The sequence below is a fragment of the Rhinopithecus roxellana genome, chromosome 6 (assembly GCF_007565055.1).
Source record: "Rhinopithecus roxellana isolate Shanxi Qingling chromosome 6, ASM756505v1, whole genome shotgun sequence".
Classification (NCBI taxonomy): Eukaryota; Metazoa; Chordata; class Mammalia; order Primates; family Cercopithecidae; genus Rhinopithecus; species Rhinopithecus roxellana.
Genome location: NC_044554.1, coordinates 104,305,490 through 104,332,056, shown reverse-complemented (window position 1 = coordinate 104,332,056; position 26,567 = coordinate 104,305,490). Strand labels below are relative to the sequence as shown.

Sequence of the window (26,567 nt, the reverse complement as noted above, 5' to 3'; positions counted from 1 at the left end):
ACAATTTGCACCGTGGTTGGGGGGAGCAGTCACGACCGACCTCTCTCAACTCCCAGGCTTCAGGTTCCTGCCGACTTACTCTTACCTCTATTATTGCTACTATTTCTAGTAATTTCTACAAACAAAGGCCCGGAACCCATCACTTGTGATGCACCTGCCATTTTCCTGCCTGCCTGCCTGCCTGCCTGCCTTTCTGCCTGCCTGCCTGCCTGCCTGCCTGCCTGCCTGCCTGCCTTCCTTCCTTCCTTCCTTCCTTCCTTCCTTCCTTCCTTCCTTCCTTCCTTCCTTCCTTCCTTCCTTCCTTCTTCCTTCCTTCCTTCCTTCCCTCCTTCCCTCCTTCCCTCTTTCCTTCCTTCCTTCCTTCCCTCCCTCTCTCCTTCCCTCCCTCTCTCCTTCTCTCCCTCCCTGCCCTCCCTCCCTCCCTCCCTCCCTCCCTCCCTCCCTCCCTTCCTTCCTTCCTTCCTTCCTTCCTTCCTTCCTTCCTTCCTTCCTTCCTTCCTTCCTTCCTTCCTTCCTTTCGACGGAGCTTCGCCCTTGTTTCCCAGGCTAGAGTGCAATGGCACTCTGTAATCTCTGCCTCCCGAGTTCAATCGATTCTCCTGCCTCAGCCTCCCAAGTTGCTGGGATGACAGGCGCCCACCACCACATGTGGCTAATTTGTGTATTTTTGGTAGAGATGGGGTTTCACCATGTTGGTCAGGCTGGCCTCGCACTCCCGACCTCAGGTGATCTGCCTGCCTTGGCCTCCCAAAGTGCTGGGGTTACAGGTGTGAGCCACTGCGTCTGGCCCACCTGCCATTTCTAGTGAGACCTCCTGGTTTGTGTAGGAGCAATGGATGCCAATGTGGTGATGTTCCTGAGTGGGTCCTGTACAGCTGATCCCTGAGGTCGATTAGAACGAGAACGTATTTGCAGCGTCTCACCCTTGATCTCTGTCTCCCAGTGATTCAGCCTGGGGATGGATGTGAGCAAGGGACTCACAGCTCCAGGGAGGCGTCTATGCCATTCTGAGAGATTGTGAGATGGCCCGTTGTCATGGTGACTGGAGAGGGATGAGGTGTTTCCTTGGCAGGGAGTTCAGGGGACACACTGTCCTCCGCAGGAGGTGATTGCTGGTGTCTGCAGAGCCCCCTGGGCCATCCCCACCGCCCCCTGGATTCCCCTCCCCGACGTTTTGTCCATGAGAGAACCGCTCTTGACTGTGTGAGGTCACGGCGCTGGGCTTCCAACAGCTCCGTGGAGACCTGGACAGAGGCCACGTGCCATTCAGCGCCTGGCAGGGCGTCTGCCCCACTTTGGGCTGTCCAAAAGGACTGCCTGTAGGCAGGAGGGCGTGTGGACATGGATCCACCGGTAATGCCCGGCTCTTGTCTTCATTTGCTCCCCCTGCTTGGCTGTGCTGCGCTGGGGGGCCCTGGCTGCATCTTCGTCCCTGGGAGTGGAGGCCCTCCCTCTCCATCAAAGCCGCCCTCCTACACCCCTCCTGACTAGGCAGGGGATTTGGAATCTCACTGTTTTTAGAAGAGACATCTCGATTGATAGAGAGTTCCTGATCTTGGCCTGGCCAGGGTTCCCCGTCATCTGTGGGCTCATTTCATGGATGGAAACCCATTTCCACTGGCCAGTTTGAGTGGCTGTGGGACCCTTTGGGTTGGATTTGCAGTGGGCCAGTGGGAAGGAGGGTTCCCAAGTGCAGGCTGCCATTTCTAATGGGACCTCCTGGTTTGTGTAGAAGCAATGGATGCCGATGTGGTGATTTTCCTGAGTGGGTCCTGTGCAGCCGATCCCTGAGGTCGATTAGCGTGGGGTGGCCAGCAGTGGAGACGCCAGCTGCCAGGCCTGGTGAGCAGGATGCAGTGGAGACCGGTCACCCTCAGAGCCGGCACCCATTCAGTGCAGCTGGAGACAGGACTGCTGGGCGTTGCGTTAGTTTACACTCAGGCCTCTGAGTGTCTGAGAAGCACCAGCCCCTTCCTGAGGAGCCCCGTCTTCTGGGTGTGCACCTGGTGGGGGCATTGCTTCTGGGACTTGTTATTTATTTAGGTGGTTTTAGTGGTGTTTATGTCTGCACGGTGGCACACAATAGTTTACTTTTATTATGACATGGTTTCTTCCAATTTGTTTGTGTTGTGTTAACATTACAGCAACACGCACGAAGTTGAAGAAATTCCACGCTGATCCCAGTAGCTCAGCACTTGAAATGTTTTTCTGTTGTTGTTGATGGGTTCTTATTTAACTTCTTTTTTTTTCCAATCTTTATTTTAGGTTCGGGGGTACATGTGCAGGTTTGTTACATGGGGATGTTGTGTGGTGCTGAGGTCTAGGATATGAATGACCACACCACTCGGGTGGTGAGCATGGCACCCAACAGGTCATTTTTCAACCCTCACCCCCTTCCCCTCTCAGCTCTTGTTTTTGAGACAGAGTCTCAGTCTGTCCACCCAGGCTGGAGTGCAGTGGCACGACCTTAGCTTACTGCAACCTCAACCTCCTGGGTTCAAGTGATTCTCCTGCCTCAGCCTCCCGAGTAGCTGGGATTACAGGAGCACACCACCAGGCCTGGCTAATTTTTGTATTTTCAGTAGAGATGGGGTTTCACCATGTTGCCCAGGGTGGTCTCGAACTCCTGGCCTCAAGTGATCCTCCTGCCTTGGCCTCCCAAACTGCTGGGATTACAGGCGTGAGCCCACCATGCCTGGCCTCCCTCCCTTAGCTCTTTATAAAATGTGTTATTGGCTGGGTGTGGTGGCTCACGCCTGTAATCCCAGCACTTTGGGAGGCCAAGGTGGATGGATCATAAGGTCGGGAGATTGAGACCATCCTGGCTAACACGGTGAAACCCCGTCTCTACTAAAACTACAAAAAAATTAGCCAGATGTGGTGGCGGGCACTTACAGTCCCAGCTACTCGGGAGGCTGAGGCAGGAGAATGGTGTGAACCTGGGAGGTGGAGCTTGCAGTGAGCTGAGATCACGCTACTGCACTCCAGCCTGGGCGGCAGCATGAGACTCTGTCTCAAAAAAAAAAAAAAAAAAAAAAAAAAAAAAAAAAAAAAAAAAAAAAAGGCTGGGCGTGGTGGCTCAAGCCTGTAATCCCAGCACTTTGGGAGGCCAAGACGGGCGGATCACGAGGTCAGGAGATCGAGACCATCCTGGCTAACATGGTGAAACCCCGTCTCTACTAAAAAATACAAAAAAAAAAAAACCCAAAAACTAGCCGGGCGAGGTGGTGGGTACCTGTAGTCCCAGCTACTCGGGAGGCTGAGGCAGGAGAATGGCGTAAACCCAGGAGGCGGAGCTTGCAGTGAGCTGAGATCTGGCCACTGCACTCCAGCCTGGGTGACAGAGCGAGACTCCGTCTCAAAAAAAAAAAAAGTGTTCTCTTTGGGTTCTTTTTTATATGCAGGCTCTCCTCCCCATCCCCTCCTTATCCTCCCCATCCCCTCCTTATCCTCCCCATCCCCTCCTTATCCTCCCCATCTTTTTCTTTTGTTGCATGGTTGTAGTCAAAGCCCAGATAAAATACCAAGTAAGAAAAGAAGGAAAGTGTTTACAATTTTGTTAATATATCTTGGGTTACTCTGTGATGTGAATTTAAAATTTTGTTTTCTTCAAAAATTGAAATAATTTTTTTGTTTATTATTATGTTTTTGGATTCTAGCATTTCCATTTGGCTTTAAAAACATTTTCCTTTTAGTTCTGTTCCAGTGTTCTCAGTTTTGTCCTTTATTTCCTCTAACATACTGAGCCTAATTATTTTAAAGTCTTTGTCCACGAATTCCACGATCTGCTTCCCCTGGGGGGATCTCTTTGTATTGTCTGTTGCTTCTCTTGATTTTTGATCACATGATCTTGTCTCTTTGGTCACATGATCTTATCTCATTGATATTTATTTAACAAATATGTATTAAGCATTTACTGTACATAGGCACTGCTTTAAGCACCAGAGATTTAGCTGTGAATCAAGCCCAGGCAGTATCCTAGTGAGGGAGCCAGACAATAACCATAGTTAAGATGCAAAGTACATCAGATATGTAACTGTGAGACCGTGGCCCCTGCTGAGAGGACTGCAGAACGCTGGAGGGGAGGAGAGGCGTGTTGGGAGGGTTTTCCTGCACCAAGAAGGTCACATTTGAGTGGAGACTTAGGGAGGGAAGGGAGGAGCCCCAAGACATCGATGAAGGCTGTCCTTGGCAGAGAATCGCAAGTGAAAGGTGGGAGTGTGTTTCGTGTGGGAGGACAGCAGAGAGCCCTGGGGCAGGTGAGGGGAATGGGGCTGAGGGCGGATCATGCAGGGCCTTCCCGGTTGACATAATTCTGTTTCAACTCAGATCAGAGGCCGTTGGAGGGTTCTAGTGGGCAGGGGAGTGTGCAATCTGTCTTGTATTTTTTTTTTTTTTTTGTGATGGAGTCTCACTCTGTCACCCAGGCTGGAGTGCAGTGGCGCAATCTCGGCTCACTGCAACCTCCACCTCCCAGATCAAGTGATTCTTCTGTCTCAGCCCCCTGGGTAGCTGGGATTACAGGCACACACCACGACGTCCAGCTACTTTTTTGGTATTTTTCTAGTGGAGATGGGGTTTCTTTCTTTTTTTTTTTTTTTTTGAGACAGAGTCTCGCTCTGTCGCCCTGGCTGGAGTTCAGTGGTGCGATCTCAGCTCACTGGAAGCTCTGTCTCCCGGGTTCACGCCATTCTCCTGCTTCAGCCTCTCGAGTAGCTGGGACTACAGGCACCTGCCACCACGCCCGGCTAATTTTTTGTATTTTTAGTAAAAATGGAGTTTCGCTGTGTTAGCCAGGATGGTCTCAATCTCCTGACCTCGTGATCCACCTGCCTCGGCCTCCCAAAGTGCTGGGATTACAGGCGTGAGCCACTGCGCCCGAGTTTTTTTTTTTTTTTTTTTTTTTTTTGAGGTGGAGTGTTTCTTTGTCACCCAGGCTGGAGTGCAGTGGTACGATCTTGGCTCAATGCAACCACTGTCCCCCGGGTTCAGGTGATTCTCCTGCCTCAGCCTCCCGAGTAGCTGGGATTACAGGTGCCTGCCTGGCTAATTTTTGTATTTTTAGTAGAGATGGGGTTTCACCATGTTGGCCAGGCTGGCTTTATGACCTCAGGTGATCTCCTGCCCTCAGGTGATCTGCCCTCCTCGGCCTCCCAAGGTGCTGGGTTCCAGGCGTGAGCCACCACACCGGGCCTGTGTTGTATTTTATGTGGCTAGTGTGTGTATAGATTTACCCCCACACTTCCACGTTCTTTGGTTCATTTCTTCCAGCATTTCCAAGTTTCCCCCAGCGGTCATTTTCTTCCTGTCTGAGGTAAAGCTCCTAGTGTTTTCCTGCCAGTGGGCCTATCGGGAATGGATTTTTCCGTGTGTTTGTCTGCAGTTGGCTGTATTTCACCCTCATTTTTGAAGGCTGTGTTCACTGGGTATAGAATTCTAGGTTGGCAGTTAGTGGATGAGGAGTAGAACCTCGATGCTGTCTTTCTTGTCTTCTGATTTTTGTTATTTCCATCAAGAAGTCAGCCGTCAGGTCTGTGATGCCCTTTTGAAGGTAATGTCTTTTCTTTTCTTTTTTTTTTTGAGACAGAGTCTCCCTCTGTTGCCCAGGCTGGCATGCGGTGATGCAATCCCAGCTCACTGCAACCTCTTGCCTCCTGGGTTCAAGCGATTCTCCTGCCTCAGCATCCCGACTAGTTGGGATTACAGGCACGCACCACCATGCCTGGCTAATTTTTGTATTTTTAGTAGAGACGGGGTTTCACCATGTTGGTCAGGCTGGTCTCGAACTCCCAACCTCAGGTGATTCACCTGCCTTGGCCTCCCAAAGTGCTGGGATTACAGGCGTGAGCCACCATGCCCGGCCGGTAATGTCTTTTTCTTCTGGCTGCATTTTAGGTTTTTCTCTGTCTCTGGCTCCTGCGGTTTACCACGCTCTGCAGGTTTATCCTGTGTAGGAGTTTGTGTGCTTGTTGAGTCTGTGGCCTGATGTCTTTTATTCGTTTAGGAAAATTCTTCCTCATGATCTCTTCAAACATTGCTTCTGCCGTATTCTCTCCCCTCCATCTGGAACTCAAATTCACATAAACTGGAGCTTTTTGCCATAGCCCACATGCTCTTCAGCACTTTTCTGTAGTTGCTTTCCTTTCCTGTCTTTGTACTTCAGTCTGGATATTTTCATCTGTTTTCCAGGTTATTAATTTCTTCCCTTGTGTTTCTCATCTGCTGTTAAACCCATCCACCAAGTTCTTAGTTCCCATTTTTGTTTTTTAGATTCCTGCATTTCCATATGCCTTAAAAATTATTTTTTTCTTAGTTCCGTGCCAGTGTTCTCGGTTTCATCTTTTATTTCCTTGAGCATACTGAGCATAATTATTTTAAAGGCTCCGTCCATTAATTCCATGATCTGCATCCCTTGAGGGGATCGTTTTGTGTTGTCTGTTGCTTCTCTTGGGTTTTGATTACATGATCTTGTCTCTTTGTATCTGAGTTATTTTTGATTGAGTTCCCAGCATTACATATGAAGAATTAAAGAGAAAATTTGAAGCTGATATATTCCTTTTGAGAGAATCTGTAATTGCCTTGGAAAAATGGCTAACCTAGGGGTGCTGGCAATCCTGGATCACCCTGATCCAATTAGGGACTAAGATGATTTGAGCTGAGCTTCAGTCCCGGGCAGGCTGGCTTAATCCCAGCTCATCCTTCCTTCTAGTGTCCACAGAAAATCTTTTGGGCCAAAGCACAAAATCTGGAGGATTTACTAGGATCCCTTTTCCTAGGCAGGCCCTAAATTCCAGTTTTGGTCTTTCCTACCTCTGCAAATCTGTTGAAACCTCAGCCTGTCATTTCTCGGCTGCTTGTTGTAGACACTTCTCATGGTTCCAAGTGCTGTGTTCACCTCTCTGGGTTTCTGTCTCCTTGAAATTGGCCTTGTAATTCTTCTCTGCTGTGGTAGCTCTCCGATGCTTTCAAAAATACATTTTTAACATTTCATCAAGGTTTTCTAGTCAATCTCTCCAGAAAGCTCAATCTAAACAACTTAGTTTGTCATTACCAGGAGTAAAAACCTGATTTGTGCTTTAATAAAATACCTAACTGCAAGAATAGCCATCTCAATATTCTAGATGAGAGATGAATGCTGGCTTGGGTCAGAGTGGTGGTAAATAATAACTAAAATTTTCAACACCCTCTGTTGACTTTGGGCAATGCCAGATGACCCCACCTTCTCTCTCCATCTTCCCAGCATAGTTGTATCACCATTTCAAAATCATTTATTATTTCCCTTCTAAAATCCTAAACTTTAAATAATACACTAACCCCTTTATAATTTCATTGTGAACTATATTCTTTGATTCTCCATTTTAAAAGGCAAAGGTCTTCACATATCCACCCTGCTTAGTTTCCTTTTCAAAATTTTATTACCTTTTTGTTATCTGAACTTTTCATTTTGCATTGTCTGCATTGATAATATTTATTTATTTTTTTCAAAAACAGAATTATGCCTTTTATGCTTTGTCTGTAAGTACATTCTAAAAGTTAAAAATTATCGATCAAGTATACTGGGGAAACGCCTTTATTATAACTACAAACGTGAATGCTAGTTTAGCTGGGTATAAAGGTCTAGCTTGAAAGGAAGTTTCCTTCAGAATGTTGGAGGCTTCGTTTCATTGTCCTCTAGTATCTAGTGTTTCTTTTGAGAAGTTTGAGCCATTCTTACTGTCGGTCCTTTGTAGGTGACCTGACTTTTCTCTATGGGAGCTTTTGGAAAATTCTCATCCCTGGAAGTATAGTGTAAGAGATCCTTTTACTAGGAATGAAAATCTTGTGGGCTCTGTCAACCAAGACACTCATGTTCTTCAGTTTAGGGAAATTTTTCTTTTATTTCTGTCAAATTTCTATTTTATTTTGTCTTCTGGAACTGGTGTTAATCAGATATTGAGCCTCCTGGAATGTTTTTGCTATATGTGTATATATATAAAAAACATATTTTACATATATATATATATATACACACACACATGTATTTTCTCTTTTTGTCTCTTTTTTAGATATTTTCATGGTGTATCTTCCTACTGTTATATGTATATTTTATATGTAACATGAATTGTATTAATTAATATAAAAAATTACATTCATAGACCTCCCAACATCACCACATTGAGGATCAAATTTCAGGGGGGACAAACAGCATCCAACTCACAGAAGATGATAATGGGGATTGTGGTTATGTTTTAACAAGTTGTATTTTAGAGATAGATATTGAAGTATTTAAAATGCTATATCTGAGATTTGCTTCCATCCTGTGTGTGTGTGTGTCTGTGTCTGTGTGAAGTGTGTGGAGGTGACAGGAAATAGGACTGCCTCCATTTGGATAATGGTTGAGGGTGGGTGACGGTCGTTTGGTGATTCATTGTATTACTCTGTTTACTCTTGTGTAGTTTGGGAATTTCCACAGTAAAAGGGAAGAGGAGGAGCAGCCACAGGACACGTGGGCTTCTGGCCTTGGGGGACTGCCCGGCTCCCGGGCTCCTGGGCTCCTGTGGTCCCAGGTCTGGATCTTGATGACTTTCACCCATGGTATCTGCATCTGTCAGAGCTCCTGTGCCCCTGGAGGGTGGGCACCTCAGAACCGCGGTCTCAGCCTTGTCACAGGTGGGCACGTCTGGGTCTTGGGGTGTCAGAAAGCATTGGTAGGGAACTTGGCCTGGTTGCCCCTGAATTCCTCCTCCACCTCCTGGTCCATGAAGCAAGGCCCTGCCTGATGGGGCCGCCATCTTTTTTTGGGAAGCTCCCCAGCTGTGGGGGACCAAAGCCCTCAGAGGACCAGCAGGAAGGTGGGGAGCTGGATCAGGGTGAGGCCGGGAGGGAGAGCGAGGGCCTTGTGTGCCTGATCTGTGTGAGGGGTTGGGGGCCGCACCCACCTCGAGGCTGAGTAGGGCATGAGTGACCAGGGTGAACACTCAGGACACGTGAGCCAGCATTGCTTCTGCACACAGAGCAGTTTGTATCTGTTAGGACAGGTTGAAATCTCTTTTCCTTAAAATAATTTTCCTTAAAAAAATCTTTTTTTTTGAGATGGAGTCTCGCTCTGTTGCCCAGGCTGGAGTGCAGTGGCACGATCTCGGCTCACTGCAAGCTCCGCCTCCCGGGTTCATGCCATTCTCCTGCCTCAGCCTCCCGAGTAGCTGGGACTACAGGCACCCGCCACCACACCCAGCTAATTTTTTGTATTTTTAGTAGAGAAGGGGTTTCACTGTGTTAGCCAGGATGGTCTTGATCTCCTGACCTCATGATCCACCCGCCTTGGCCTCCCAAAGTGCTGGGGTTATAGGTGTGAGCCACCGTGCCTGGCCAACACATTTTTTTTGAGATGTGGTCTCACTATGTTGCCCAGGCTGGTCTTGAACTCCCGGGGCCAAATGATCCTCCCTAAGTGCTGGGATTATAGGTGTGAGCCACCACACCCAGCCTGAAGCCACCACACCCGGCCTGAAGCCACCGCACCTGGCCTGAAGCCACCACACCTGGCCTGAAGTCTCGTCTCTTCTTGCTACAATGCCAGGGACACGTGTCTTCATTTCCCCTCACAGATAAGTCCCAGTGAGGTCAAGCAACTTACTAAGGGTCACACAGCACTCTAGGAAAGGAGTGTGCTCAGCTGTGGTCCCCATGAGTTGGGCTACCTGGCGTGGCCTTAGGACAGGGACTAGGCTCCTGGGCTCTCCAGGCTGCCTGGCACTGCTGATTCTTGCCTTTTCCTCTCCCTCCTCCGTACGCCCTCCTCCCTCTCTCCTTCCTCCTTCCCTCCTTCCTTCCTCCCACCCCTTACTTCACCCTTTTCCCAAAGAGGCAGAATTGCAGCAAGAAAGGGGCTCAGCTCAGGGCCAGGTGTGTCCTCAGACCACAGAGCCCCCCCTGTCCCTGGTCCTAAGCCCACCTTTGAGGGTGGTGGAGGTCAGTGTTTAGGCTGCAGGTTATGCAAACAGAAGTCCTCCAGGTGCAGGAGGAAAGGCACATCTGCCCTGGTGGGACTGAAATGCACAGGCTGACTAAGACCACGCCAGATGCATGAGGCTTAGAGTGGCTGAAGAGCTGTGGACAGTGGTTGGTGCACTTGTCTGTGGGCAGGAGCAAGGTCTGCAGGGGTGGTGCGTCCTGCCATCCACAGCTCAAGGCAGGATGGGCTTTGGAGCAATCCCAAGCTACGTGGAGGACACAACCATGGTCGTTGCACGGTGACTCGGGGCTCAACTTCCAGTCCCCTCCTCCCAGCAGACCTCTAGGTGCTTGTCATCTCAGCCTCCATAAACCCCATGCCAGTTCAGTCTCTCACCCACTTTAAAAAGCAAATTAAAGTTTTAATTTTCAGATAATTGTGGATTTACAGGCAGTTATAAAAATTACCCAGACAGCCTCACTCACTTATTTTTCAATGTCTCACAAAACTGATACATACACAGAAATGTTGACAGGTTCTCAGAAACTGTGACTTTAGGTGAAACCACTTACAGCTGATTCTTTTTTTTTTTGTAGGGACAGGGTGTATTAGTCCATTTTCAAACTGCTATAAAGAACCACCTGAGACTGGGTAGTTTATGGAGAGGTTGAATTAACTCACAGTTCCTCATGGCTGGTGGGACCTCAGGAAACTTAGGATCATGGCAGAAGGCGAGGGGGAAGCAAAGCCCCTTTTTCACAAGGCGGCAGGAGGGAGAAGTGCTGAGTGAAGGGGGAGGAGCCCCTTGGAAACCGGTTTCATCAGCTCTCATGAGAACTCCCTCATGATCACAGGAACAGCAAGGGGGAAACCGCCCTCATGATTCAATTGCCTCCACCAGGTCTCTCCCTGGACACATGGGGATGATGGGCTTTACAATTCAAGATGAGATTTGGGTGGGGACACAAAGCCTAACCCTATCTCCAGCTCCTGCGTTCAAGCGATCCTCCCACTGGGCCTCCCACAATGTTGGGATCACAGGCGTGAGCCCTGTGCCGGACCACAACAGCCAGGTTCTTACTTCCTTTCTGTGTTTTCCTCTCCCACACAGGAAGAAAACAGGCAGATTTTGGCGCGGCAGAAGTCGAACTCACAGTCGGACTCCCATGATGAGGAGGTGTCGCCCACCCCCCCGAACCCCGTGGTGAAGGCCCGCCGCCGGCGAGGAGGCGTGAGCGCCGAGGTGTACACTGAGGAGGACGCCGTGTCCTATGTCAGGAAGGTGAGGCTCACGGGGTTCCCGTCCCCAGGCCTCGGCACGTGGCTGTCACCTGTGAGCTCCCTGGACCCCCACAGGGCACCCTCGTCCTCCTGAGGCCTCAGTGTCATTTTGGTTGGAGGGAGGACTACGTGGGTGATGGTGGACGCAGTTCTGGGCAGGATTGGTTTGTTACTGTCTTTGCCAGATGAGCTGAGCTTGAATTTATGGGAGCAGCTCTGTGTGGGGTCTCTGCAGCCCCAGGGCGGCTTTAGGATCCTCGCAGGCTCAGGGAAGGGAAGGGACTCGCTAGCACCCAGGTCCTTGGAGTCAGCAGAGGCACTGTCCTGGGCTGTGTGCCTCCCATGCTCCTGCAGCCTCTCTGGTCTCTTCTTATACAGGCACAAATCCCATTATTCAGGGCCCTCCTCTCATGACCCCATCCAACCACAGCCACCTCCCAAAGGCTTCTCTCGGAATACCATAGCTGGTTAGGGCTTCCACATGTGAATTTCTGGGGAGACACAAGTCAGTCTCCAATACCCTCTTAGCCATTTCTGAGTGCATGGTTGAGTGGCATTAAGCACATTCTCATTGTTGTGGAATTGTCACCACCACCATATCCAGAACCTTCTTACCTTGCAGAACTGAGACTCTGTTTCCTAAACACGCACACCCCATTCCTTTCCCCAGTGCTTAATACTTTTTTGTTTGTTTGTTTGTTTATTTATTTATTTAGTTTTTTGAGACAGAGTCTCGCTCAGTCGCCCAGGCTGGAGTGCAGCAGCACGATCTCGGCTCACTGCAAGCTCCGCTTCCCGGGTTCACACCATTCTCCTGCCTCAGCCTCCTGAGTAACTGGGACTACAGGCGCCCGCCACCTCGCGCGGCTAATTTTTTTGGTATTTTTAGTAGGGACGGGGTTTCACCATGTTGTCCAGGATGGTCTTGATCTCCTGACCTCGTGATCCACCTGTCTCGGCCTCCCAAAGTGCTGGGATTACAGGCGTGAGCCACCGCGCCCAGCCCTTAATACTTTTATAATCAGCTAATTAAAGCTAGCACAAGCATTGTTAAACATTTATTAGGGCACTCCGCCTCTGGGGTCTTCTACCTCCCTGAGACACAGAACCTCAGTCTAACCATGAGAAGAACCTCAGATAAACCCAAATTGCAGGACGCTCTGCAGAATGCCTGACGAGCCCTGCTCGTGTCACATGAGGAGAGTGTGAAGAACTGTCGCAGACCAGAGGGCACAGGGGAGACAGGACAGAGTCCTGGGAAAGAAAAAGGCCACTCAGGCAAAAAAAAAAAAGGAAGAACAGATTTGGTGTGGGGCTTGTGACTGGCACATAGCGACGTGGCCTCCCTGGTTGTGATAAATGCATCCTAGGATGTAAGGTGGTAACATCAGGGGACCTGCAGGGTACACGGGAATGATCTTTGCAACTTCTCTGTAAATAGAAAGGATTTGAAAACAAAACACTTATATATATATATATATATATATGAGACAGAGTTTCACTTTTGTTTCCCAGGCTGGAGTGCAGTGGCACGATCTCAGCTCACCACAGCCTCTGCCTCCCAGGTTCATGTGATTCTCCTGTCTCAGCCTCCTGATTGGCTGGGATTACAGGTGCCTGTCATCACGCCCTGCTAATTGTTTGTATTTTTAGTAGAGATGGGGTTTCACCATGCTGGCCAGGCGGGTCTCGAACTTCTGACCTTAGGTGATCCACCTGCCTCGGCCTCCCAAAGTGCTGGGATTACAGGTGTGAGCCACCGTGCCCAGCCAATGCTTTTAAGCGTTAGAACTGAAGTGGCTTTTTAGGAGATTTCAGTGCTGTCTCTCAAAGACGTCTGCACAGGGGCTCTCCGTGTTAAACAGACAACACGCCTAAGCCCGTGTGGTCCGCTGTTGCACCTGGACAGACAGGGACTTCCCAGGTGGCCCGAGCACCACACTAGCTCTCATTATGGCCTAAACGACTTTCCTGCATGGTTTTATTTTAAGGGGGGATATCCTGGCATCTGAGGTGTTCATAGTGCTTCTGATTCATCCAGAGAGGGAGTGGGGAATTGTTGATCAAAGGGTGCAGAGTTTCAGACAGACAGACAGACACACAGGAGGAATGGGTTTTGAAGTCTTTGCACAGTGGGGTGACTGTAGCCAATAACAGCATACTGCATATAGGTACCCACTACATGACCGCACTCTGGTTGTTGACAGATTGCATCTACGTGGTCCTGTAAGATTATGATACCATATTTTTGACTGTACCTTTTCTCTGTGTGGATCTGTTTGTTTAGTTGTTTATTTTTTTTGAGATGGAGTCTTGCTCTGTCACTCAGGCTGGAGTGCAGTGGCACGATCTTGGCTCCTGGCAACCTCCGCCTCCTGGGCGCAAGTGATTCTCCTGCTTCAGCCTCCCGAGTAGCTGGGATTACAAGTGTGCACCACCACGCCCGACTAAGTTTTGTATTTTTAGTAGAGACGTGGTTTCATCATGTTGGCCAGGCTGGTCTTGAACTCCTGACCTCAGGTGATCCACCTGCCTCGGCCTCCCAAAGTGCTAGGATTACAGGCGTGAGCCACCATGCCCGGCCTGTGTAGATATGTTTAGATACGCCTAGCATTGTGTTACAGCTGCCTGCAGTGTTAAGATGGCCACATGCTGTACAGATTTGTAGCCTAGGAGTGATAGGCTCTGTCACGTTCTAACCTCAGTGTGTAGTTAGGCTACACCAGCTAGGCTTGTGTCTGTTGCTCTGTGATATTCGCATGATGATGAAATTGCCTAATGATGAATTTCTCAGAAACGCTTCCCCATCATTACGTGACACGTGACTGCATTTCAAAAGTAATAAGAGGCTTGGTGCGGTGGCTCACACCTGTAATCCCAGCCCTTTGGGAGGCTGAGGTGGCAGGATTGCTTGAGCTCAGATGTTTGAGACCAGCCTGGGCAACATACTGAGACCTCATCTCTACTAAAAATAAAAAAAATTAGTCAAGTGTGGTGGTGCACACCTGTGGTCCCAGCTACTTGGGAGGCTGAGGCGGGAGGAGCACTTGAGCCCAGGAGGTCTGCAGGGAGCTGTGATCAAGACTGTTTAAAAAAAAAAAATAGTGGTGAAATACACATTAAACTTCAAATTGCATATTTGTACCATTGCCTGATAACGGCAAGCTGAGGGTGGAATAGGGAGATTTCAGGCCGCGTCACAGCGTCAGGCCAGGGTGGCTCACGTGGTGATGTTTTGGTTCTGCTTCAGGTGATTCCCAAGGACTATAAGACCATGACTGCACTGGCCAAGGCCATCTCCAAGAATGTGCTCTTCGCTCACCTGGATGACAACGAGAGGAGGTAGGCAGACTCGTCCCCCGCCCCGGCATCACCGCCGCCCTCCCCGGCCTCCAGGAGGTGGGCAGGCCCCGTTGCTCGCCCAGGAATCACTACCGCCCTCCCCAGCCTCCAGGGAGGCGTTGCCATTTCTCTGACTCACGGGCCGTGGATCATGGAATGCTCGGTGCCAGGAGAAACGTGTCACAGCTCTCTGGAAACGTGGGCTCGCCAGACAGGGGTGGCTTCCCAAAATACTATGCTGCGTGCACCTGCCCTGCTGCTGAGCTGAATCCCTGCTCTGGGAGGGCCCAGCTGCCTTCCTCAAATACTGGGTCTGGATCTGCCGTTCCCCCGCGCGCTATACCTAGAAAGGCACGGGTGGTGTGATTACTGTGGGCTTCGTGTTCTGGCCTCTTCCGCATGCACGGACGTGCCTCGCCGTTGTTAAGCTCACCGCCTTGCGGGGGAAATGGGGCCAGAATGTACCTTTCCTGAGGCTCCTGCCCGTGCCGGGAGCTTGGAGGCTCGAGGCAGGAGGTGACAGCAGATGAGGTCTGCAGGGTCACAGTGAGGGGACAGAGGAAGTCAGGGTTATTCAGGGAAAGGACTGAGTGTGAAGGGGCTTGGGTGGCAGTGAGGGGACAGAGGAGGTCAGGGTTATTCAGGGAAAGGACTGAGTGTGAAGGGGCTTGGGTGGCAGTGAGGGGACAGAGGAGGTCAAGGTTATTCAGGGAGAGGGCCGAGTGTGAAGGTGCTTGGGTGGCAGTGAGGGGACAGAGGAGGTCAGGATTATTCAGGGAAAGGGCCGAATGTGAAGGGGCTTGGGTGCCATGTGTAGGGATGGTGATCATAGACATAATTGGAAAAATCAGAAAAGTTTGGAAAGATTAAGAGCAAAAATGTCTCCATCTGATGCCTAGAGATAATCCTTGGGGATATTTGGGGGGCAGTCGTTAAGGATTGACCTTGTACACAGATCCCGTCTGTAATAGCATCTCATTCTACACTGTTTTGTTACACTCGGCGTCCTTAACATCTTTCCACACCAGTAAGGGTTCTGCAGTGGTCTGTGCTGTTAATTTCTGTGTGAATTAGATGTTTTCCTATTGTGGCTGTTTGCATTTTTAAAATCTCTATTATTATTATTATTTTAGACAGAGTCTTGCTCTGTTGGCCAGGCTAGACTGCAGTGGTGTGATCTCGGTTCACTTCAACCTCTGCCTCTCAGGTTCAAGCAATTCTCCTGCCTCAGCCTCCTGAGTATCTGGGACAACAGGCGCTTGCCACCACGTCCGGCTAATTTTTGCATTTTTAGTAGAGATGGGGTTTTGCCATGTTGGCCAGGCTGGTCTCAAACTCCTGACCTCATGATCCACCTGCCTCAGCCACCCAAAGTGCTGGGATTACAGGCATGAGCCACTGCGCCCGGCCTGCATTTTTAATTTTATGAACATTTGGTGATCATCCTTGCGTTTTCATACTGGAGTACTTGTTCATTTCTTTCTTTAAGGTAAATTTCTTGATGTGATCAAAGGATGTATAACATTGAAAATTCTCTCTTTTAAAACAATTATTTGACAAATTATAATTCTTTATTAGATTAATTGAGACATTTTGATACTAGTCCTATATAAAATCTAAATGACTTCCATATGTATCAAATACAAAGAGAAGGTGTCTGTTTCTCCCTCTCCTGGAGGGCGACCGTGTGGTGGTCCAGGGGGGCTCCAGCCTCCCTGTGTGTCTGCAGGTGTGTGCCCAAGAGCGCAGGTGGGGACCCTGGGAACACACTAGACACGTTGTTCTCTGCTCTGCTCCTTGCTGGTGACGGGTCTAAGAAGTCCTTCCGTATAAGTACAAATCTAATTGTTGTGAGTATCTGCACAGTGTTCCATTGTAAGAATGAATCAGAGTTTATTAACTGCTGCCTTTGCCAAGGTCACGTGGGAGGATTCTCATTTCTCTGCACTGCGATGTTTCTGTGAGTAGTAACTCTGCGGTTAGGCAGGAGACTCCCGGCATTCCGGTGGCTGGGTCAGAGATTGGCCTGTTAAGATCGTGATGGGTGTTGGTGTGCGTGTTTGTCATGGACTTTTGATACATTTTGCTGGAATCTCACTCAGAAAGGGTGGCAGGGGCTATGCAGAGGAGTGGCCTTCAGGGGCCTTGGCTCCCAGCCGCTCACATCATGCTGAAATACCCTATCTCATCCAGAGCATGTGCCCGGTTCAGGCTGGATACTTTGGGTCCAGGGTGCCCAGTTACCCCAAGCAGCAACACCTGCTGCCTCTGTAGTTGAGCAGTGGTTAGAGTGGCTGAGCATGGCTGGGATAGCTCTGTGTGGCTGGAGTAGCTATGCATGGATAGAGTTAGCTGGGCATGACGAGTGGCTAGATGTGGCTAGAGTAGCTGGGTGTGACTGGAATAGCTGGGTGTTGCTGGAGTAGCTGGGTGTGGCTAGAGTAGCTGGGTGTGGCTAGAGTAGCTAGGCATGGATGGAATAACTAGATGTGGCCAGAGTAGCTGGGTGTGGCTGGAATAGCTGGGTTTGGGTGGAGTAGCTGGGCATGGTGTGAATAGCTGGGTGTGGCTGGAATAGCTGGGTTTGGTTGGAGTAGGTGGACATGGCTGGAATATCTGGGTGTGGCTAGAGTAGCTAGGCATACATGGAGTAGCTGGGCATGACTGCAGTAGTTAGATGTGGCTAGAGAAGCTGGGTGTGGCTGGAATAGCTGGGTGCAGCTGGAGTATCTCATTGTGGTGAGAGTCGCTAAGCATGGATGGATAGCTGGGAATGACTAGAGTAGCTAGATGTGGCTAGAGTACCTGGGTGTGGCTGGAATTCAGGATTAGCCTGGACATGGTTGGAGTAGCTGTGTGTGGCTGGAGTAGCTGGGCATGGCTACTCCATCCTGGGAGGTGTCCAGGCTCCCCAAGATACCCACGTCCTTGTCTCTGGGACTTGGATGTGTCATCTTGAGTGGCAGAGAGAGACTTTGCAGATGTGATGAAGTGAGAGGTGGGCGGGTGGCCCTGGGTTTCCCAGGAGGGCCCTGATACTGTCACATGTGCCTTCTAAGGGGAGGCAGGAGGAGATTCCACACACACAAGGGGAAGAGGCCATGTGACCGCAAGGCAGGAGTTGGTGAGATGTGGCCACAGGCTGAGGAGGGCCGTAGACACTGGAAGAGGCGAGGAGGGGTCTGCCTGGGGCCTCTGGAGGGCGTGACTCTGCAGCACCTTGATTTCCACCTCCTAATCCTGGATCTGGATTTCTGGCCCCCAGAACTGCAGAGACAGTACACTTCTGTTGTTTCAGGACCTGCTGTACTTGCTCACAGCGGCCCTGGGATACAAGCACAGAGGTGTCCGCCTGGCAGTGGTGAACCTGGTCACCAGGAGGAGCCAGATACTGAAGAGCTGAAGACTATTTTAACTTGAATTTATTTTAACTTGAATTTAAACATCAATTTACAATGCAATTGAAATGTCGTTTTTGAATGGATGTTATGTTCACCTGGTTAAAAATTCAGTTTAGAAGATTACGGAGGGACCCTGAGGAAGAGAGAGCCCTCTCTGGTCCCAGCCGCGCCTCGCTGGAGCCTCTGCAGCTCCCTCTTTGCAGACAGACTCAGCCCTGAGGCAGGAGGTCCCTGGTCCACTGCTGCTGGCCACACAGACCAGCTGTCCATTCTTTTTTTTTTTCTTAAGACAAGGCCTTACTCTGTCGTCCAGGCTGGAGTGCAGTGACACCATCATAGCTCACTGCAGCCTCGACCTTCTGGGCTCAAGTGATCCTCCTATCTCAACTTCCCAAATAGCTGGGACTGCAGGTGTGCACCGCCACACCTGGCTAATTTAAATTTTTTTTTTTTTTGAGGTGGAGTTTCACTCTTGTTGCCCAGGCTGGAGTGCAGTGGTGCCATCTTGGCTCTCTGCAACGTCCACCTCCCAGGTTCAAGCGATTCTCCTGCCTCAGCATCCCAAGTAGCTGGGATTACAGGCGTGCGCCACCACACCTGGCTAATTTTTGTATATTTAGTGGAGATGGGGTTTCACCATGTTGGCCAGGCTGGTCTTGAACGCATGACCTCAAGTGATCCACCCGCCTCGGCCTCCCAAAGTTCTGGGATTACAGGTATGAGCCACTGCGCCCAGCCTTTAAATTTTTTGTGGAGACAGGGTCTTGCCATGTTGCTCAGGCTGGTCTCGAACTCCTGACCTCAAGCGATCCTCCTGCCTTAGGCTGTCAAAGTGTTGAGGTTACAGGTGACAGCTACTGTGTCCGGCCAAGCTGTTCATTCCTAACGCAGCTTCAAGTCCTCAGGAAAGGATGGTGGCTGATGAGGCTGGGGTCCAGTGTGGCCCTGCGAACCTGCTCCTTTGTGCCGACTAGAAGGGGGTGCTATGGGTGGACAAAGCACTGTGGACGTACAGCTGGGCTTCAGCCATGCTCACCTTGCATAACGATGGGTAGCACATACTGGGACCGTCATCGGTAGGCAGGAGACAGATCACAGAACCATGACACCCTTGAATGCTGGGGAGGGAGTTCCGAGGCAGGGTGGTCGTGATTTGGGCAGGCACCCTAAACGTCGGCTGCTGTGCTTAGAAGATTTTTTTTGTTTTTTTTGAGACGGAGTCTGGCTCTGTCGCCCAGGCTGAGTGCAGTGGCTGGATCTCAGCTCACTGCAAGCTCCGCCTCACTGCAAGCCATTCTCCTGCCTCAGCCTCCTGAGTAGCTGGGACTACAGGCGCCCACCACCTTGCCCGGCTAGTTTTTTGTATTTTTTTAGTAGAGATGGGGTTTCACCGTGTTCGTCAGGATGGTCTCGATCTCCTGACCCTGTGATCCGCCCGTCTCGGCCTCCCAAAGTGCTGGAGTTACAGGCTTGGGCCACCACGCCCGGCCCTTAGAAGATTTGTATATCTGTGTTCTGGGCCTCAGTTTGCAGATCGGGCCCGGCAGGTGGCTGGTCTGCACTCAGCTGTTCCAGGAATGGGGTGCAGGACCAGGACTCTGGTCTGGGTGGGCACATTGTTATTATTGTTTATTATTTATTATTATTATTATTATTATTTTGAGATGAAGTCTTGCTCTGTCACCCAGGCTGGAGTGTACTGGTGCAATCTCGGCTCACTGCAACCTCCACCTCCCGGGTTCAAGCGATTCTCCTGCCTCAGCCTCCCCAGTAGCTGGGATTACAGGAGCCCACTACCACACCTGGCTAATTTTTGTATTTTTAGGAGAGACGGGGTTTCCCCACGTGGGCCAGGCTGGTCTCGAACTCCTGACCTCAAGTGATCCTCCCGCCTCGGCCTCCCAAAGTGCTAGGATTATAGGCATGAACCATCGCAGCCCAACTATTATTTTTATTTATAGCAACTGTAAATAAAATAAAATATATTTTATTTATAGCAACTGTCCAACATTTTCTTTTTCTGGCTCAAATATTCCCACATGTGGGAACAGTACAGTGGGTGGAGCACAGCTTTGCACCTGAATTCAAAATTGGTTCAACAAGGGCGGGCGCGGCAGGCTCACGCCTGTAATCCCAACACTTTGGGAGGCTGAGGTGGGCAGATCACTTGAGGCGAGGAGTTCAAGACCAGCCTGGCCAACATGGTGAATCCCCATCTCTACTAAAAATACAAAAATTAGGACGAGCACAGTAACGCCTGTAATCCCTGCTACTCAGGAGGCTGAGGCAGGAGAATCGCTTGAACCCGGGTGGCGGAGATTGTGGTAAGCCGAGATCGCGCCACTGCACTCCAGCCTGGGCAACAGAGCAAGACTCCATCTTAAAAAAAAAAAGGCCGGGCGCGATGGCTCATGCCTGTAATCCCAGCACTTTGGGAGGCCGAGGCGGGCGGATCACAAGGTCAGGAGATCGAGACCATCCTGGCTAACATGGTGAAACCCCGTCTCTACTAAAAATACAAAAAATTAGCCGGGTGAGGTGGCGGGTGCCTGTAGTCCCAGCTACTCGGGAGGCTGAGGCAAGAGAATGGCGTGAACCCTGGAGGCGGAGCTTGCAGTGAGCTGAGATTGCGCCACTGCACTCCAGCCTGGGCCACAGAGCGAGACTGTGTCTCAAAAAAAAAAAAAAAAAAAATTCGGTTCCACAGAACTCCACAGAAGTTAAGATGACAAATACTTTTGGAGCATTCATTGTGTGCCAGGCTCTGTGCAGGGTGCTGGGAACATAGATGGGGTGGGGAATGGGTTCTGTCCTCGTGGGGCTGGCTTTCCCGGGGAGCAGGCAGCCCACAGTCATTAAGCACATACGTTTTCAGAGATGGTGTGTGGTGAAGGACATCGAGAGAGGCCTGCACGTCAAAGAATGAGATGGCTTCACTCAGGATGGGCAGAAAGGCGAGAGTCAGCAAGGCTGTTCCAGGCATGGCAGAGCTGTAGCAAAGGGTCTGGGGCCCATTCCAGGCATGGCTGGGGCAGGGGAGAGCTGGTGAGCACATGGTAGGGCAGCTTTGTTCATTTCAGCAGGAACCTGCTGCCTGTGGGGGTGCTGGGGCCACAGGGAACAAGGCATTGCTTGGAGGGTAGCCAGGAAAGTGGAGATCTCAGAATCTTCCTGGGATTCAAATATGTGTTTTAGCCTGGGCAACATAGTGAGACCCCATCTCTTAAAAAAATTAGCCGGGCCTGGTGGTGCACGCCTATATCCCAGCTACTCAGGAGGCTGAGGTGAGAGCAGTGCTTGAGCTCAGGAGTTCAAGGCTACAGTGAGCTGAGATCGCGTCACCACACTCCAGCCTGGGCAACAGAGCGAGATCCTGTCTCAAAACAGAAACAAAAACAAAACCGCAAAAAACCCACCCAAACACCCAAATGTGTGCTTGAAGCTCCCAACGGTTCTGGTGCTGCTTTGGAGCTCACCCGTCCCTCTGTGCGGCTCGTTCCTCTCGAAGTAGCTGCAGTGAGCGGCAAATGCTCTGGCGTGGGGAGGCCCCTGAGCTGTTCCCTCCAGAGGCAGCCTGTGAGCTCAGAGCTTATCAAAAGCCCGGCTGTGGCCAGATGACATCCATGCCCACCTTCAGAATCTGAATTCTACAGAGCTTGGGGAAGGCCATGGAGGGACCAAGAAGTGGGGGGTTCAGGGCCCTTTAGAAACCCTCAGGTCCTCAACCTGAGGAAGAAGGAGGTGAACGGTCGCCTCAGTTCCTGACCCAGTTGTCAGACAGAACCACTCACATGAAATCTCTGTGTCCCATCTTCTGGCCGATGAGCCTGGGGTCATTGAGAGCGCCAAGGATGGGAAAGCTCTGGCTGAGGATGGGCTGGGATGTGCTGCAGTCCAATCATCTCCCGCATCTGCGGTCGTGAGCCCCTCTGCCGGATGCCGTGGTGTAGGGGGAGCTGGGAGGCCGTCCTTGGTCCTGAGACCTTTGCCGGACACCGTGGCCTGGGGGAGCTCACAGGCTGTCCTCAGTTGTGAACTCCTCTGCTGGATGCCGTGGCTTGGGGAAGCTCGGAGGCTGTCCTCTGTGCTGAGACCCTCTGCCGGACGCCATGGCGTGGGGGAGCTTGGAGGCTGTCCTTGGTCCTGAGTCCCTCTGCCAGACACCGTGGCATGGGGGAGCTCAGAGACCCAGGCTGTCTAGCTCTTGGGCTCGGCTATCAACACAGGCTTCCATGTTCATGGAGGCACAGGCTTGTCACCGGCTCATTTCAGAAGTGTCACATGCCACAGGCGAGCATGGTCCATGACTGGTCCCCTGGCCTGGGCGCCTCGGGAGGAATATGAAGTGGGGTTTCATGAACTTGTAGCTCCATCTCGTTTCCACTATCTGTCCTCCCTGCATGTGCAATGTTTACATCCAAACCCTAAAAAAATGGCACGTGGACCTGCCCACCAGCCTTCTCTCTTGCTCTTGTTTTCATTGTGGCAAATACATATCACATAAAGTTGGCCATTTTAACCTTTTCTTTTTTTTTTTTTTTGAGATGGAGTCTCACTTTGTCACCCAGGCTGGAGTGCAGTGGTGCTATCTCAGCTCACTGCAACCTCTCTCTCCTGGGTTCAAGCGATTCTCCTGCCTCACCCTCCCGAGTAGCTGAGATTATAGGCATGAGCCACCACACCCGGCTAATTTTTGTATTTTTAGTAGAGATGGGGTTTTGCCATGTTGGCCAGGCTGGTCTCGAACTCCTCATTTCAGGTGATCTGCCCGCCTCAGACTCCCAAGGTGCTGGGATTGGATTACAGGCGTGAGCCACTGCTGCCCGCCACATTTTAACCATTTTAAAGTGTTTAATTCAGTGGCATTAGTTATATTCACAATGATGTGCTGCCATCACCACCCTTTGTTTCAAAAATTTTCATCATCCAAATAGAAGCCCCAAGCTTACTCAGCTGTCAGTCCTATCTCCCCCTATAACCCCAATCTACTTTCTCTTTCTATGAGCTTGCCTATTCTAAATATTTCATATAAGTCATTATAGGGCTTGAATGAACCACGATATATGACCTTTTGTGATGGGCTGTTTCACTGAGCACAGTGTTTTCAAGGCGCATGCACAGCACAGCATGTGTCAACACTTTCTTCCTTTTTCAGGGCCGAGTAATATTCCACTCCACGGCCACACCCCGTGTGTGTATCCATTTGTCTGCTGATGGCCACTTGGGTTGTTTCTACCTTTTGGTTATTGTGATTAGTGCTGCTGTGAACATGGGTGTACAGGTGTCTGTTTGAGTCTCCTGGGCAAATGCTGATGGATGGAATTACTGGGTCGTATGGTAATTCCATATTTAGCTTTTTGAGGAACCACAGATGCTGCTTCCCTTCCTGCCTGACTGAACTCAGAGCCTCCCATTCCTGTCTGTGCTGCCTTGGTGGCAACTGTGTTTCAGCTAAACTCCTCAAATCCTTTCTGGGCTCCTCCCCAGCTCCCAGGCTCTAGGCAGGTTCAGTAAAGCTCTTACTTTAGGACCAGGCTGGACCCTGAGTGTGAGCTGAGCCAAATGATATCTCTGGGCCGTCCCAGCTATTTGTGTCCAGGAAGAATCTGTGCTGGGTCCTGTGCCCTTGGCCCTGAGAATCAGAACCACATGTGCCCTCCATCTCTGACCCCTCTGGATCCTAGAGCTAGGTGGACGTGAAACAGAGGAAGCAGATGGTTGGCTTAAAAACTCCTCTTTGTAAGGCTGGCTTGAAAAGGAAGCTGTTGCACAGGGTGTGTGTGTCTGTTTCAGTTCTTTTGTTTTGCACATAGGAAAACTCACTTTCCATATCGAAGCCCCAGTGGGCTCCTTTTTCTGGCCACGGTCTCTAAAGAAACAGCCTGATGGCTCAGGAAACTGGTTCCAGGGGGAGCGGGCAGGGGAGGGATTGTCTCTGGACCTTTCACGTGATGTCTCCCCTGTGCAGCATCCAAATCCTTTGCTTTTTCCAGTTTACTAGAAGCTGAGCTTCATAGCTTTGCCTCTGCTCAGCTGTGGTTTGGCGAGTAGAGCCAAATTCCTTCCAAGTTTGCAGGGCGTCTGGCACACCCCTGGCTTTGAGGCTGCCTGCTTGTCTTTTCTCTGCTTCCCCACGTAGGAAGAGTGCGGCAGATAATCCTTTGCAGATAAATCCACCTGCAGGGTGTGCACACCTGCTGGCCTAATGACCCCTCCATCCAAGTTCAGGTTCAAGACAGGTATCCCCGTCGTCACAGGCGGTGTGACTTTGCTCTTGTCAATCAGTAACAGTGTGGGAGATACGTAAGATTGTGCGGGAGATATGTAAGCTTTGAGAAGTGTGAAAATTATGTTCAAGACCTTTAATTTAAAGGAAGATAGTACAACGTGGTTGTGAGGGAGGCTGCCCCTCCCCCAGACCGCCTGCTGTCCTTCTAGGATGGTGGTATTGCTAGTTGGCCTTGATCGAAGCGTTTCCCTGGGCCTTTGCACAGGATCCTGTGAGAGGCATCGGGTCAACCTCACAGCCTCAATTTCCTTCCCTGTCCTTGTCCAAGGCCCCAGAACTCCTCAGGGGCAGAGCTAGGGTTCCAGCTTGAGTTCTTGGGCACCTAAACTTGTGCTCTCTCCCCTGTGAGGACACATCGCCCACACCTGCCCCTACCCTGCCTGCCTGGGGAAGGAAGATTGAGAATGGGTGATTTAGGCATTGTCAGTGTGCAGGGTCCATAGTGTCCTGTGGTGAACTGCAGCTGCATGGAGACAACTCAGGGGAGAGACGGGACCAGGAATTCCCATCACACAGGTGTTGGGCTGGAGTGGTCTTATTCCCAGGCACACCTATGCACACAGTCATGCACACGCAATCTCACTCAGGTACCACAGAATTTAAGGTGTGTTTAAAACATCTTTTGAAAGGAGAGAGTTGTGGATGTCATTTGTAAGTAATAACATTCTCTGAGCCTAAGTTTCCTCAGGTGTCAAATCAGGATAATAAAACCTACTTTGAGGTTGTTGTGAGAATATAAAGCAGGAATATCTATGTGTGTACTGTTGTCATCACCACCATCACTATCATCACCATTACCATCATCACCATCCCCACCACCACCATCATCACTGTCATCATCACCATCATTATCATCATCACCGTCATCACCATCATCACCATCACCACCACCCTCCTCATCACCACCATTGCCATCATCATTACCACCACCACCATCATCACCATCCCCACCATCACCATCATCACTGTCATCATCACCATCATTATCATCATCACCGTCATCACCATCATCACCATCACCACCACCCTCCTCATCACCACCATTGCCATCATCATTACCACCACCATCATCATCACCATCCCCACCATCACCATCATCAGTGTCATCATCATCATCATTATCATCACCATCACCACCACCATCCCCATCACCATCATCATCATAACCATCATCACCATTCTAATCACCATCCCCTTCACCATCCGCATCATCATCATCACCATCCCCACCATCACCATCATCAGTGTCATCATCGCCATCGTCATCACCGTCATCACCATCATCACTATCACCACCACCCTCCTCATCACCGTCCTCACCATCATCACTATCACCACCACCCTCCTCATCACCACCATTGCCATCATCATCATTACCATCATCATCACCACCATCATCACCATCCCCCCACCACCATCACTGTCATCATCCCCATCATCATCATCACCATCCTCACCATACTCACTCACCCATCACCATCCCCATCACCATCATAATCACCTTCATTACATCACTACCATCTCCATCATCACAATAATCATCATCACCATTCTCTTCACCATCCCCGTCACCACCATCATCACCATCCCTATCACCATCCTCACTGCCACCACCACCACCATCACCATCATCGTCATCATCACCATCGTCACCATCCCCATCACAATCACCATCACCATCATCACCATCACCATCATCACCTTCATCACCACCACCATCATCACCACTCCCATCATCACCATCACCATCTTTACCATCATCACCATCGCCATCATCTTCACCACCATTATCTTCATCATCACCATATCTTCATCTTCATCTTCACCATCACCATCATCTTTACCTTCATCATCATCATCAGCACCATCGTCATCACTGTTGTGGTCGTTGTCATCACCCTCTTTCTGTGGCCCTTTGGCTGAGTGGCAGTGGAGTCCATGAAGAGGCGTCTTCCTGGGTGGTGTCTTGCCCCTCGGAGGCTGCCCCAGCTATCTAGACAGATCCTGCAGTCAGGCCCCACTCAATACTTGGTCTGAGAAAGACGCTGGTGTAGCCGTGAGTCATTCTCTGCTCCACCCTGGGCCTGAGTTGACAAATAGGCCGCTCCAGGCCTCCCAGCACCCACAGTCAGCAGGAAGATCCCTAGGAGGCCACCTTGTCCCCACCTCACTGTACCAAACAGAGCTCTAAGACCCAGTGAGAGGGGGCCTTGGCCTGTTGCACTGACCCACACAGCAAGTGTCCAGCTGGGGCTGGAGTGCGGTGTCCTTATCCCCTGGGATGGCACCCGCGTCAGCCGGGGCTGGAGTGGGCTGTCCT

At 50.5% G+C, this 26,567-nt stretch overlaps 1 protein-coding gene across 2 annotated transcripts in view; it reads left to right on the top strand.

Annotated features, from left to right (window-relative positions):
- The window catches only part of PRKAR1B (protein kinase cAMP-dependent type I regulatory subunit beta), a 176,999-nt gene that overhangs the window by 33,251 nt on the left and 117,181 nt on the right, over positions 1–26,567 (top strand). For both annotated transcript variants that reach the window (XM_030932418.1, XM_010366624.2), the window contains exons 3-4: positions 11,046–11,216; positions 14,466–14,557. In XM_030932418.1, coding sequence (XP_030788278.1) covers positions 11,046–11,216; positions 14,466–14,557 — 263 coding nt within the window. The remainder of the gene's footprint in view (positions 1–11,045; positions 11,217–14,465; positions 14,558–26,567) is intronic.